Below are 15,713 nucleotides of genomic sequence, written 5' to 3' on the forward strand. Positions count from 1 at the left end.
AAAAAGAAAAAGTACACTGCACAAAGAAGTTGAGAAAATACAATAAAATACAATTACAGGCCTAGATTCATAATCATGATAGGAGGCAACTTCAAGGGCCCACTAACATTAATATAGCAAACATAAATGTTTACATTTACCTGTTAATATTTCATTATCTTTAAGAGAAAAACTGTCAAATACTACATTGCAAACATGATGAATGTGTACGAAATGGCATTTTAAGGGATGATGCTAAAAGTTTGTCACCAAATAATGTATTTATAATGCCCTTAGCTACTTATATGTCAAAGTCAGAACACGGAGAAATCCACAGATTCTGTGAGGTCACAGTAAGTAACACAAGCTTTACTTACGCTAAACAGCATGGATCGTAACCACACGTACTGAGGCACAATAGCAACATAGCAACTCTTCAAGTAGCCAGGACCCTTAGCCTATCCCGACCCAGCATTTACAAAGTGAACTAGCAAGTAAGAAACACATCATACTGATCTCTTCTCTCTTTAATGCTTTTGCTCTATCTATCCTGCATAACCTGCACATTATACAGGGAGTCACACAAAAACAAATTCTATTTCCAAGTTGAAAGGGTAGGAGCCTGACTCCTACAAGCACAAGCTGTTGCTACCACACTTAAATGAAATCTAGATGTTTTTAAATCCACGTAAAATTGAGGTAATAAACAGATGAATCTCTGAAAAGCAGGAATTTCTCCAAATATTGGAGTTAACCAGCAAGTGTTTTATGATAACTATTATAGGATAGATAAAACAGACAGAAATACAAATAAATAGGAAGGAAAAATCCAAGTAACTGCAATAATAAGAACAATTTTTAAAAAGAATCAAATATATATTCCACAACTGAGCAACACAACACCTCCAATTAAAAACTGACTGGCAAAGGGAAACAGCAGACTAGGGCTCTCAGGAGATAGGGTCAGTAAACCCAAAATCAGACCAGTAGAAACTGTCCAAACTGAAACACAAATTGAAAACCAAAGAAGAGTCAGCAAAGATCCTAAGAGAGGCAGAGTTACATCATGTGTGCTGGAGACAGCAGTACTCGGTGAAGACACCAGAGTCCGAGGTATGAGCGTGGAGAGATGCAAATCCCACCCACGGGAGGGCAACTCGAAGGTGAGGCCCATTGGACAAAATCCACTAACGGGCATTCGGAAAAGCAGCACAGCTGCTTTTTGATCTAGGTGCTACTTGCAGCCAGGTCTGGCAAAAAGGCCACCACAGTACAAGTTGCCCTGAGGGAAGAAGCACAGGGCAGCTGCTACTAGCTGCCTATCACTAAACAGGCAACTCCTGTGCAGAGCTGTTGGCCTAACTCTCAGTAGGACACAGAGCCCACGAAGTTAGACATCTACATGACAGGGCCTCCCCAGTGACAGTGCTAAGGAAAACACAAGCCAGAGAATCACTCAGAGGACAGAGACTGAGTCAGCACTACTAAGCCCTAGGAACTGATTTGCTAGGACCTATAACCAAGCTCTGAGGAGCCATGAGACAGAACTGCAGGGGCTTCCAGTGGCTGTCACAAGTGGGATCCAGGCTGGGGAAGACACTGGAGTAGTGCTGGAGCAGGCACCTTCTCAGAGCCCCACAAACACCACTGAGCTCTGCACTTGGGGCTTCCTCCCAGCATCATCCAAGGGCTACTGAATTCCACGCAGAGGGGTCCTCTTGCACTCAGCCCCTAGGCATGCAGAATTCACAGACTGGAAAAGACCCATTGTGAAGCTGAACAACCTAAACACAGGATCACCTGGCTGGAGGTGGGAAGGAAGGGTCTGAGGAGAAAACCCAGATATGTGCCTGTGGATGCTGCCTGCCAGTCCCCTCCCAGACCTCTAAAACACAAGTCAGACTAAAATCCAGCAAGCAGGAATAATGTTTTGACCCAAGAGTAAAGGAGGAAGAGAAAAAAAATTAAAAATAAAAATAAAACCATCAGGCAGATATAGGGATCCTGCCTCCTCCCTGACCACAGGGAATGACTGAAGCTGCTGGCCAGAGGGAGGCTGGGCGACCTGCACATGGAGTCAGGAAGCTGAGATACATCCTGGGTAGAAGCAAACAGGCTGTGGTAGAAATTCAACAAGCAGGATCAGGCTGCTACCTGTCGGCAAGAAGAGTGGTGGAGACAGGCCAGGATTATGATAACAAGGGCTCCCAGATACAGTAGCTCCTTCCTTTCTTTTCCTTTCCTTTCCTCTGTTTCTCTCCTCTCCCTTTCTTTCCACTGCTTTATTCATTCATTCATCCATTTAATGTGTGTGTGTGTGTGTGTGTGTGTGTGTGTGTGTGTAAGTGCATTCTTCTCGTTTCATTTTTGAGTGCTAGGCCTTTATATACATGTGTGTTTAGCAATAACTGTGTATGTACTTTCTATGGCTGACTGTAAAACATTCCATGTAGACACACATATGCCCACGTCAAAGTTTGCTTCTTGGGTGTCACCTAGCCTGTAAGTTCAACAGCTGGATACAACCTCCTTTTGATGGCTCTCACCTCCCATCTACAGTTTCCTATTCTTTCCTTATCTTCATGACTCCCCCCTCAGATCGTCTACTCTCTGTTCCTTCCCCTTACATATACGTTGTTTTCCTTTCCTTCTCCCTTTGTAACTATTTCTCTCATATATATAAAAACTCTTATGACCAATCTAAATACTAGAGTATCTTAACATCTCCTATCAGTTTTCCCCTCACCAAAGATTACTTAATAGATCTTTTTAAAAAAGCATTTCTAGGGGGCCGGGGAGACAGCTCAATAGAATAAGCACTTGCCTGGCAAGCACAAGGCCCTGAGCTCAATCCCCAGTACCACAAAATAAATAAGTAAATATAAGCATTTCTGTTAGGTCATTAATCGGATTCCATCTCCCTGTTTCCTCTTTATCATCCATTTAAACTCCCTCCCCCAAGCACTTCCTTTATTTCTTTTCTCCTACTCTCACAATTATACCTTCTTTTCCAGTATACAAAACTTAATCATTACTTTTTATTCTACAGTGGGAGGGGCACATCTCTATGAACAATTACTGAACATTGTTTTTTCTCTACAATGCTTTACATTGTCCTGGCAGGCTTTCTCTCACTAAAGGTCCTTGCTTTCATCTTCTAACATGAGGTTTCTGCTAGTATAGAAATTGGATAAAATTTCCCGCTTTTTGTTTGTAAGTCCCTCCCTTTACATCTTTCCCTCTGCCCTCATACATATCCTCTCGAACCTTCTTTTTCTCCTCCATTCTTCACTGGTATAAAAATAGTATCCTTAAAATCTAATTTCTCTCTTTTTAGGTACACTTTTAAAACTTTTTTTGCTAGTATATGTTTGAAGTACATGAAGCTTACAATCTCATTTGCTTACTTTTATTTCTTTGTCTCCTTTCATTTTTCCCTCAATTTTTATTCTATTTACTTTTTAAAATCCTTTTCTTTTATCTTTTCCTATCTCCCAGCCTTTTTCTACCATTACTAATCCTTTGTAACCATGGGTTATTTAAAGAGTAGAAAATTTGCTATCCAAGCTCTAAATTACATACCAGTACACAACAGCTTCTTTAGCTATTGATATTATCAGCAGTGGTTCTCTCTCTGCAATTCGGCATTAGGGGTCTCTATTATAGTGGCAGGACTTTCTAGCCCAACTAATATGCAATACAAAAACAGAAAAAATATAAGAATAATTTTTGCCAATAAAAATGGCAACAAATGACTTAAAAGATCATAATTTTCCAAAAGCTACTCTCAGAAGCACTGAAGTGGAAGAGGCCCAGGCCTTGAAAACTAAATGTTTAAAATGTTTGAACAGAATAAAGAAGAAACAAGCAAATACATAAGACATTCAATGAACTTAAAGAGAATGTAAATAAGGGGTTAATAAGATGTTCAATGAGCTTTAAGAAGACACAAGGAGCTTGATTAAATTAAAGAAGACAATGCAGGATATGAATGAACAACTTAGTAAAGAAATTATGAGTTACAAAGAAGAATCAAGTAGAAATGAAAAGCATAGCTAAAACGACATCAATAGATATGCTCAGTCAGAGAACTTTAAACAGAGACTGCAAAGACAATATCATGAAACAACCCAACATAAAGAATATATCTAACTGGGGAGTAGTAAACAGAAAAGTAGGAATTAGCACTGAAAAGAATACTTCAATGACAGGAATCAATAAATATCTTTCAATGATAATACTGCATATACATGATCTTAACTCTTTCAAGACAGACCAGCTGAACAGATAAAAGACAAACCCAATTATACGTCCCTTATAAGAGACATACCTCATCCACAGAGAAACACCGACTGAAAGTCAAAGGACAAAAAATGATACACTTTCCAACTGGAGCCCAAAAGCAAGCAGAAGAAGCTAAACATCAAGCAAAAACTGATCAGAAGAGACAAAGAAGGTCGCCACATATTTGTAATGGGAAAAATTCAAAAGAAATTTACAACTATATATGCACTAAATGTTGACATGCATAACTATTATTCAAAAGTTTTAGACATGAAAGGCTAGACAAACATCAGTACAATCAGAGCAGGCAACTGTAATACTCTCCTCTCACAAATAAGACAGTTCAATCAGGCAAAATTTCAACAAAGAAATACCACAGTTGAACCATAAAAATGAATAAATGAACCAAATATATCTATAGAGTGTTTTAAGAAACAAAGGAAGAACACACATTCCGGTCAGCTGCCCACAGAACCTTCTCCAAAAGAGACCACACCTCGGGCCACAAAACATATCTCAATAAATATAACAGAATTCAAACAACCTCCTGTACCTCTTCAGTTCACAATGGAATAAAACTAGAAACCAACAACAAAAGAAACCACACAAATGCATGAAGGTTAAATAATATTTTCTTAAATAATAAGCGGATCACAGAAGAAATCATGAAATAAGTAAAAGTTTCTAGAATCAAATAACAATGGCAATACAACATGCCAAAACTTGTGGAACACAATAAAAACATTCCCTAAGAAGGAAATTTATAGCTGTGTGTATATCAGGAAAGTGGAGTACCACCAAATAAATATCCCAATTATGCCCCTCAAGGCCCTAAAAATGGAGGATTTTTTTTTGCTCCGAATTCCTTCAGGGCAGGTTTGGCTGGCTTGAGTTGTGGGGATCGAATCACAGCAAGCTGAGCCTGACTGCTTTGTTGAAGCAGCCACTTAAAGAACTGAGCTAAGGGGCAGGCCACCAAGGCCCTAAAAATGGAAAAGTAATCCAAAAACAAAATCTGTAGAAGAGGAAAAAAGGTATAAAGATTGGAACAGAAATAAATGAAATTGATACTAAAGAAAAAATATCAGTATCAGTGAATCAAAGCATTGGTTCTTTGAAAGAATAAAAGTGATTTAAAACTTAGTCAAATGTACCAAAAGAAAAAGACACCAATTTCATTAGAAATAAAGAAGGCAAAATCCTAGCAGATAGTGCTAAGATCCACAGGATTATAAGAAATTATTTTGAAAACTTACTCAAATTTGTTTTCAAATACATTACAGAATCTAGAAGAAATGTATAAATTCCTAGACACATATTACTTATCAAAATTGAATGAAGACTTTAAAACCTTGAATATATCAATAAAATGTAGTAATTGTGGCAGTAATAAAAACTATCAACTAAGAAATCCTAGGAACCAGTGGACTTACTACTGAACTCTACCAAAACTTCAGCAAAGAGTTACTTCCAAAGCTTTTCAAACTCTGCCATGAAATTAAGAGGGATGAAACACCGTGAAAGCTCCTACTTACACAGTGCAGAAAGAGAACTTAAAAAATAATTAACTATCTCTGTTCTGTTCTTTATACTACACAATACATCAAGAAAAAAGGTTAAGATATTGAGGCAACCCTTAGAGAGAGGGTTCTACAATAAGTAGAACCAGGGCCAGGGACATAGCTCAGTGGCATAAGCACCTGCCTGGCAAATGTAAGGTCCTGAGTTCAATCCCCTGAACCGCAAAAATAAATAGATAGATAGATAGATAGATAGATAGATAGATAGATAGATAGAACCAAAGTCCAGAGAGGTTTAATAATTTGCCCAATATTAATGGGAAGGGAAGCAACAAAAAGTAGGACAAAAATCTAACTCTATTATCTCTCAACTGGTTTCTACTGATATACTACAACCTTACCAGTAGAAAGAAGTTTCATAAATATTTCTAATAGAAGTCCTTTAAAATATTAGGTATTTTGTAAACGCTAAATAATTCATCGCTGTATCTTGCTAAGATGAACTCCTGGAAGGTATCTATTATGCTCAGTGTGCAAAATAAAATGCCCACTGCCACAGAAGACAGTGTTTAACAATAAGGCCACAGCAGGAATCACTAATTTTACCTTGTCCACGCCTCCTGGACCTCAAGAACAACAAAATGTCCCCCTGTTGTCTTCACAGGCACAGAGCAATCTTTTAGGAAATTGGTATGTGGTTCCTTTTTTTTTCAATCTGTGATTAACCTGCTTTCCTTCACCCACCTCAAATGTATTGCAATGTTACAGGCCAACTTTCTGTTGCACCAAAAAGGAAAGTAATAAGTAAAAGAGTTTCATGTTGTTTCCTTACCATATTTTCCCTAAGGTTTATTAAACTACATTTAAAAATATTTTTAAACACTCTCTTAATTCAATTATTAAACTGAAAGACTGGGTCTTTCAAAATAATTGTGTTAACACTTTATAATCAGCAGAGAGAACCGGTAACTAAGGGGGCATAAGAAGTACTAAGATATGCTATGCATCCCCACAGTGAATGTAAATTTTGTGCACAAGAACAGAAAACAATTTCAAATCCTGACATTTTCTGGCACCAAGTAACAAAATAAACCAAATATTGCAAGTTCCACATAAAAAAGATAAAACTTCATTCAACTAAAAAAAATGCACATAAGGGAAATAGATCAGGGTCTAGTTTACATCAAGACAGGTCTGATAAATATTAATTCTCTTTTTCTTTCAACACTGTTTTAAGCATACAGCATACTGCTATATGGACATTTTTCTCCATCTTTGTCCATCCCCAAAACCATTCTGAATTACCCAAAGCAATGCAGTATACAACCTGGGCAGTGTAGTTCTACATTCTGAATATCAGTTTTTCCCCATTTAGAATTATATTAGTCGTTGGGTTGTCACAGATGGCTTTTATCAAATTGAAGTAGAGGCCTTCTATTCTAATTTTCTGTAGGACTTTGAATATGAACGAGTGTTGGACTTTGTCAAAAGCCTTTTCTGCATCAATGGAGATGATCATGTGGGTTTTGGATTTCGCTCTATTGATATAGTATATTACATTTATAGACTTTCAAATATTGAACCATCCTTGCATCCCTGAGATGAATCCTACCTGGTCATGGTGTATGATCTTCTTGATGATTTGCTGTATTCTATTTGTTAGGATTTTATTGAGGATTTTTGCAACTATGTTCAGGAGGGAGATTGGCCTGTAGTTCTCTTTTTTAGCTATGTCTTTCCCAGGTTTTGGTATCAATATAATACTTGCGTGCAGGAATGATTTTGGGAGAACTGTTTCCTTTTCAATTTCATTGAAGAGTCTGAATATCACAGCCTCTCTTCTAAAGCCTTCCTCGTAAAAAGCAGATGCTGTCATCACACACTGCTTCTACTGATTTAGCTTCCTTACTTCCCAAACCACGTACAGAGTGCATGAAACAGAAGCCCAATCCTTTCAGTGAATCTTGAGGTAGTGATTATCTTTGACGCCTAAAGAAATCAGTTCAGTAGCTAGAACCCCTCAAGAAAGAATAAACTGATTGATAATTAATACTTAATAAGGACATTTTATATTTTTGGTGAAACAACTTCAAATATCCGGCGAAGAACTGTAAGGATGTAATCATTCAGCACCTGCTTAGGCAAGCTCAGGGACCGGGCTTCGATCTGCAGGCACCACATGCCGTGCCAGCCCCACCTCCAGGCATTCTGAGCCAGCCACGAAGAGTAGGTGTGGTGACACATCCCTGTAACCCCAGTGCTGGGGAGGCTGAAAACAGCAGGATCACTGCAAGTCTGAGCTGCTTAGTAAGACCCTGTACCAAATAAAACAATTTTTTTAAAAAAGAAACAAAGAAAAGAAACCAAAAAAAAAAAAGCAATCATTCAAAAGTAATTGTTTTAAATCAATTAATATCATTAGGGTAAAGTTTAGACAAAAATATTTTCAATGCCTAACTAAATTTATTCACACTATATCAGAGTTCTCACCTATGGTAGTTCTTGAAATAATTGACACTTTGTTTTCTAATAGATTCTTGTAAAACTTCAGACTTGCTACCACAAAATTCTTCTCCAACTTGCATTAACCTGGTTGGATAGAAAGATTTATGCAAATTTAGCAATATTCTTACAGAGAAAAAAAGCCCAGGCTCTCCTTCAAAACAACAAAACATAAAAATTTAGATACTTCAAAAATTTCTGAAGTTCAGAAATTCACAATGTTTTATAAACATCCAAAGGGCAGAAATATTTAAACACGTGCACATACAAATCAAGCAGCAATTAGTTATAAATGTATAATTATCTTCATTTCTGTGAAGAAAATCTACATAACAACTCATTAATTCATGCTTTATTTGATTATCATGGTTGAATCATTCAAAGTAAAGAATAAGACAAGATTAAAACACTACCTGCTGATTATATCCAAAACAAAGATGAAATCGTCATATTTGAATATAGACAAATCAGTTCCAAGTAAGTAGGTTTTTACTTTTAGCTGAACATCCTGTAAGACAAAAAAAAAAAAAAATAATAATAATAATAATAATAATAAAAGATGTCACATATCCAAAACACACAAAAAAAAAGTTCTTAGCACCATTTATTCTAAATTACATAACAAAATGACACAAGTCATTTTTAACCTGATGAACAGTATCTATTTTGGTCAATAGGGAACCAAAATAATAGAGAAAAATAATAGAGCAAAATAATAGAGAAAATTCTATGAATATCAGATACAATATAGAAACAGCTGGAATCATAAAGTTCTAAAAAGATGCACAGACATACACAAAGAATTGTATCCTCATGATAGATATGAGGACAAAAAGCATCTTCATGCATTTGGTTGGACGAATCTTTATGCAAGTCTGGTTGGTCACACCTCCATAAAATAATTCAAAACTAAGTAACTATATGAAGTGACTAAATACGAGACAATATATAAAAACTGCTAACTTTCATGTAACTTCCAACAGTTGGAGGTTTTCACTGCAGGGACTTAAACATAGGAGGAATAATCTTTTGGGTTTTTTTGTTTTGCTTTTTAGTAGAAATAATCTTAAGAAATATAAAACATTTAAGAAAGCACTAACAGCTCTAATGAGATACAAAAAGAATTCTGAACCTACTGAAAGTTAATGGGATGGTATGGGTCACTAAACAGTAAAACAATGGCAGTTTTTGTTCAAATTAATGTTATGTTCAATGAAATTCTAACAAAAAGGACAACAGAAACATTTTTGACTATTATTTTAAAATTCACCCAGAAGAATAAGAAGCCATAATTGCTTTTTTAAAAACAAAGCTTTGTAAAGGCTGAATAAAAGTTATATTGGAAAATTTGTGCTACTTATGTTAGAACTACTTAAAAGAGTGTTAGCAATATAAGAAAGAAATCAACAAAGACAAATAACATAGAAATAGTCAATAATTTTTTTACATTACAAAGGACACAAGTAAAACACAATCCAAAACTGTCTTTAAAAACCAGATGGCCTAACATTTATCAGGCAGATATATGCGAAATAAAAGGTAAGAGTAGTAGTAAAATACATCAAACCAACTGGAATGCATTGCAAAATGGCCTCAGAATAAAAAAATAAAATTTAAAAAAAAGCTAGTATCTTAATCAGTGCAGAGAATTATGTATACAGAAAGTATAGTAGCTATTAGCATTTCAGCATCAATATGGCTGAACATAAAAAGCAAAAGTTGTTAGAAGTCTGGCAAACTGTAATCATTCTAGAAGGGTAAAACTTTCACAACTGCACAGATTAGGGAGAAAAAGAACAACAAAAAGAAAAGATATAAAGCCAAATAATATAATTAACAAGTTTGATTTAATACACATACAGAATCTAATTTCTAACACAAAGGAACTATAAAACTACTTTCCAAATATTCCAGGATGAATTTTAAAAATGGGTCCTTCATTTTGTTCATTTGGATTTCTTTACCTTTTACTCAATTGAATGTATGTATAATATATAAAATATGTAGGTTATATTTAACATCGTTTTGTAGCATACCTTGATCATTTCTGAGATTAGAGAAGATATGTCTTTGTACATCCTGGCCAGATGCAGAAATCTTAAGTCAATTTATATTACAAGAACCAGCAGAATAGTAGTACAGGTTAGAGGCTGGTCAGCAGTTTGCTACCAAGATTTAAAATTAGTATGAATATAAGAATTGATGCCTCCGTGTTGCAGGGATACATACTGGGGTGAGGATTCTCTTGGATTACAGGTAAATTTTCTCAATTTAGTCCATCTATCTCTTTTTTCATTGCTTTATTTGAATATATCCTTAGCCAAAAGCACCTTGGAATTCAGAATTCCAGATGTTAGGAAAGGTACATATGGCATATACTCTACGACTTCCCTATCTTAGAGACTGGTAACACCTCTAAATCAAACATTAATATTCCTATAACATATCAATGTTCAATTTAATAGATAATAAATACTAGCTGTAGCCAAAAGATAATAATCTGTGGCCAGATTCTGCTGCAAAATGAGTTCTATGCAGAATTTTGTCTACTATGTTACCAAGTTTTAAAAAAAAAGTATTTAACAGCATTTGCTTTTTCAGTTGTACTAAGCATTTTCATCCTGATTTTAAAAACATTCAATGAGTCACAAAACATGAAAGTCTTGTTCTATCACAGGTTAAGAATGGGTCAGGAGTGCCACGGGGACTGAGTGATGGAGATGGAGATGCTCAGGCTTAAAACCCAGAACACAGTAATTTATACTAAAAGCACACCTTCCATGAACAGGTCAACTGCTCAAGTGGAAACAGTTACTACACTTCACCGATAACAGTCTGTTAGGAACGCCCCCAGGCTGCCAAACTCAATGGAAATTAGCCGGGTATTTCAAAGCACATTGCACTACCAGAATTTTTGCTACAGATGCTATAATTTCAACTCTGCACAATAAGATGCTATTGGGGATCTAAATTAGAAAGACTCATATCTGATCCTGGACATGTATTTAATGAGATTTTCTTTTCTTTTAAGCATTATACTCAGAAAAAAAGCAATCCAAACTCAAAACTTATGGTCAATAATTGGTTCAAAATGTTCATATATGCTGCCGTGCTGTCTCTCGGGTAGATGATTGTTCAAAGAGAAGGGGGTGGTGAATGAAGGCAGGAGACAGGAAAAGGAATGTTGCGGGACTGTCCAGCTACAAGGTTGTATATGGTTAGGTTTCTGAAATTATGTGTAAACATAGGATTTATATAATTCTTTATGCCTATTTTTAAAATATATTTTAATTTTTTAAATGTTTTTTCATCATATTCTGTAGGGAATTATAGTTTAACATATCAATACTTGATGAAAAATACCTGTTCCACGTTATGCCTACAATGTTTGATATTCAGACAGATAGTAAGGTTAAGCTTAACAGCCTAGGTTGCATGGTAAAAACAATAAGCTTCTCTTCTGGAGGGTTAACAACCTAAGTTTGCAGACCAAAAATTAGAGAAAAAGGAATGTCGCAAGGCAAGCCAACATTTTGGCCCTAGCCTTCCAAGGTCAATTAAGACTCAGGACATAAAGAGAATTTGTACTGTAACATCATGTAACTCAGTAGTGTCCCAAATTTTCTGATCAAGGAGATTATGGGGCCAAAGAGGAAAGTGATCGATGATGTAGAGTGTGCCTAAGGGGAGTCACATGGAGAGAAAACATTCTCTCAGGCTTTCACAGAGAGCACAGTGGCCAAGCAATGGCCATGACTCATCCACAGGGCTGACACTGACAAAGGATAAATCTGAGGTATAGGATTTCAGGATAAATCCTGAGGGGATTTCACTGACCTTATCAGATCCAAAAGCTACAACTCTTGTTGCATAGGTCTTGCTTTATCTTGGTCCTACCTATCCAGCAGAAAAGTAAAAAAATGAAGTACAAGAAATAAATCCATGATGTTATGTTGAGCTGTAGGGGATCCAGGTCAATAATTTCTGACATTGCCAGTGAAGCAGAAGACCCAATACTATTATGGACTACTGGACTCTTTTAGAATAATTTGCTGAGTTAACACACCTATAATATTCTAATGACGGAACTAAACAAAAAAGGGGATACAGATGAATGTCCATTTTGTATCTGTGTATTCAAAATGGTTAGGATAGATATATAGTTACATTCTCTTGATGAATAGAGGGATTTGTTCTAATGGTGTTTGTAAATAGGATATCATGTCTGCATCTTGTACAGCAAATAATCACTGGGAAGAGAATATGCAATGTGTTAATTATTGAAACTATCCTACCAATTTGATTTGAAACTGCCTCATTGCTATTTCTCAATAAAACTATTGAAAAAATGGTCATATAAGAAAATATAGAAGGTGAATCTCATAACTATCATAAATATTTTAAAATATGAAAGCCTAAATTTAAAAAGGGTATCTAATATAAAGTTGGCAAAAAACAGAACAAGACTGAACTGTAAGAGTTACATGATTCTTAAAGAAATTTGTCTTTAGGATATATTTGCCTAAACAATTTTCTTACAAATTAGAACTCACCCTCATTAGAAAAACTAACAATACATTTTCAAAGGTAATGACATGGTCATAGAATCTACAGTTCTCCCAGATTCCAGGGTCCAAAATCAAGTTTCCCCTGAAAGAAAATATACTTTGATCTAGGAAATATCAAATTTTAATACATTAAAAAATTATCTCATTCAACTGTTGAGCCTTTAAGCTAAAATAAACGATTGAAAAGGTATTGCTACGGTCTCAATGCTTGGGTCCACATGAATTCATGTGCTGAAACCCCAGGCCCATGTCTGATGAAGCAGGGCCTTCATGTGGGAGAAGGTGAGGAAGCTGCAGGCCTCACAAGGGGGCCGTGTCCTGCTACAGGAAGCCCATGGGGCACGCTTTCCTGTCTCTTAATATGTGATGACACAGCAAGAAGGCACCATCTATGACAGAAACAGGCCCTCACCACACACCAAGTCTGCCAGTGGTGTGATCTTAAACTTTTCGGCCTCCAGAACTCAATAACCATGTAAGATTTCCCCCATACACAATGATCATAAAGAAAAAACACTAGAGCGTCACCCATGGTTAACTTACTTACCCATTTTCTAAACTTAAGAGAAAATTAGGAAAGTATGAATAAAATAAAAAATAGAACTTCTCAAGAAGAAATTGTTTTAGAAAAGCATACATTTACTAAGACTGTAAAAGCAAAAACTTAATAAAGAATACATGAAAGTTTCCAATGGATATTTTTAAACTAAAAGACTTTTTTAATTGCCATTTATAATCTAACACAATTGTCAAATAAATTACAGAAGTAGCCCAGCTTCAAAAAGAAACAAACATTTGATTAAATTTGAAAAGAATGAGTACAGAAAATTTAAAAATTGAATTCTAAAACATTCTCAACGTGAAAGTTTCCATTGCTTCTGTAACAAAAAAATTTTAAAAACCAAACCTGCCATATTCGCGTAAGTCCATGTTCTAATTTCTTTTTTACATATCCACGATCAAAATTAGTTTCTTCAGTATCCATCATATTATTTCCTTCTGAAAATAAAGGAAGGCAAGTGTTTCAGACTTGATTCAACTTTTTTTCAAAATAATTTCCATTTGGTTTTTCATGTTTGTGGGACAACATAAAACAGAAAATTCTATATATCCAATTCTTATACATTCAAAGCAGTGTAAAGCTACAGGTGTTAGAAGTAAAGCCATTAATAAGTAACCTTAGACAGTGAATCACTATCCCCACCTAACGCCACTCAGCACATATGTGACTGGAGCAGACATTCCAACCCATGCAGTTTGGTCCCAGCAATTGGGATTTGGATCAACACATAGTGAGTGCCTACGCCAAGACCACGTGACAGACTGGCACCCAGGCAATACAGGAACAATGAAATTATCAATTAATACGCTGCCAACAAGAATATAGACTGCAGAATTACTCATGCAGCGAATGATAATCATACGGTTCATTCCAGATAAATAATCTGCCACTGTTCAGTTCAACAAGTAAAATCAATAATCTGGCTCAAAACCAATTTCCCTCTAAACACAACTGAAAATACATATATACAATTTAAATTAAAGAGTACAATTTGGTGTGAATGAAGTGAGAATATGACATCACCTTGCACCAAGCTAGCAAGGTGTACACTGGTAACTGGAACAAAGTCCTTTCACAGCCAGCCAGCTGAACCAGACCACCACAAGCCTAGTTCACCTCTGAGTAGTACAAGAGCTGAATTATATGTATGACCTGCTTAATCAAAATAGTAGGTTATGCATTTTATGTAGAATATTAACGTATTAGGCTGCCATATACTAAAACGCAGAAATCACAAGTAGATGAATTCTCAAGTCTTTTTTAGTTTTATGAAGTTCTGCTAATAATTTTCAAATTAATGATTTCGATAATTTCATTACTGAATTTGAACATGAAAAATTTTATCTGACCTAAACAGGTAATGTTTTGGAATCATAGATATTATCATGAAGCTACAGTGATAATCAGAACACCTGAATACATAGACGGACTGGAGAAACGTGCAAGGCTCTGGATTTGATTTAAAAAAACAAAAACCAAAGACATAAGATTGAGGTGAAAGGATATTTAGTAACAAGAACTGAGAATGTGAGACTTTTGGAAAGACTTTTCAGCTTGACTCAATATTCTAATAAATATAAACTACTGCCCTTAAGCAAAAAGCTGGCTTTACTATAATGAATATATAGTCATTTAAATTCTTTTATATTAATTTTTAAATGTTTTTGACACATAGTAATTATGTATACTTATGATTTCTTAGTCCTGTTAATTCTGTTGCAAACCTTTCCTTTGTTTTCTCAAATAAAGGACTGGAAGAAAAACAGAATTTCTAAAATATCTGAATAGCATCCACACCCAGAGCATTATACAGGTTGCCACAACAGGATAATCTTCGCCTAGAGCGGAATCCCAGTGCGTCCAGCAAGCCCAAAGGTAATACAACAAAACACAACAAAAACACCTGCACAGCTATTAATAATAGTTCTGTCTTTCCACACATATTAACAACTACACTGTACTCTCCTTGAACTTTAAAGGAGCATTTTAAGAGAGGGCAAGGAGAAAAGCTAGGAAACATGACGGGGCAAAGCCATACATTTAGATGGCTAAGGCAACGATCCTGAGAATCTTCAGCAGGTTTTGAAACTAGCAGTTAACTGGTAGGATTCTCATCCTGACTACATATGCTGATACCTGTGAACTAAGAAACAGCACTGAAGATAGCAATGCGTAATGGTTGGAATTCCATGCTTGGAATGCCTGTCATTCTGGTCTTCTAAATATGTACTGCTTGTCATGTCATATCAATTATGGCCATACTGTCTCTCAAGTAAATGTTTAAAAAAAAAAAAAAAA

The 15,713-nt window shown here is 35.7% G+C and overlaps 1 protein-coding gene across 1 annotated transcript in view; it reads right to left on the reverse strand.

Moving 5' to 3' along the window:
- Vps50 (VPS50, EARP/GARPII complex subunit) overlaps positions 1 to 15,713 on the reverse strand; it is a 137,829-nt gene that overhangs the window by 52,799 nt on the left and 69,317 nt on the right. Inside the window, exons 15-17 of the mRNA XM_023706534.1 lie at positions 13,761 to 13,852; positions 8,699 to 8,793; positions 8,274 to 8,372 (exon numbers count right to left, since the gene is read on the reverse strand). Coding sequence (XP_023562302.1) covers positions 8,274 to 8,372; positions 8,699 to 8,793; positions 13,761 to 13,852 — 286 coding nt within the window. The remainder of the gene's footprint in view (positions 1 to 8,273; positions 8,373 to 8,698; positions 8,794 to 13,760; positions 13,853 to 15,713) is intronic.

Source organism: Octodon degus, unplaced genomic scaffold, assembly GCF_000260255.1.
Source record: "Octodon degus isolate 3935 unplaced genomic scaffold, OctDeg1.0 scaffold00262, whole genome shotgun sequence".
Classification (NCBI taxonomy): domain Eukaryota; kingdom Metazoa; phylum Chordata; class Mammalia; order Rodentia; family Octodontidae; genus Octodon; species Octodon degus.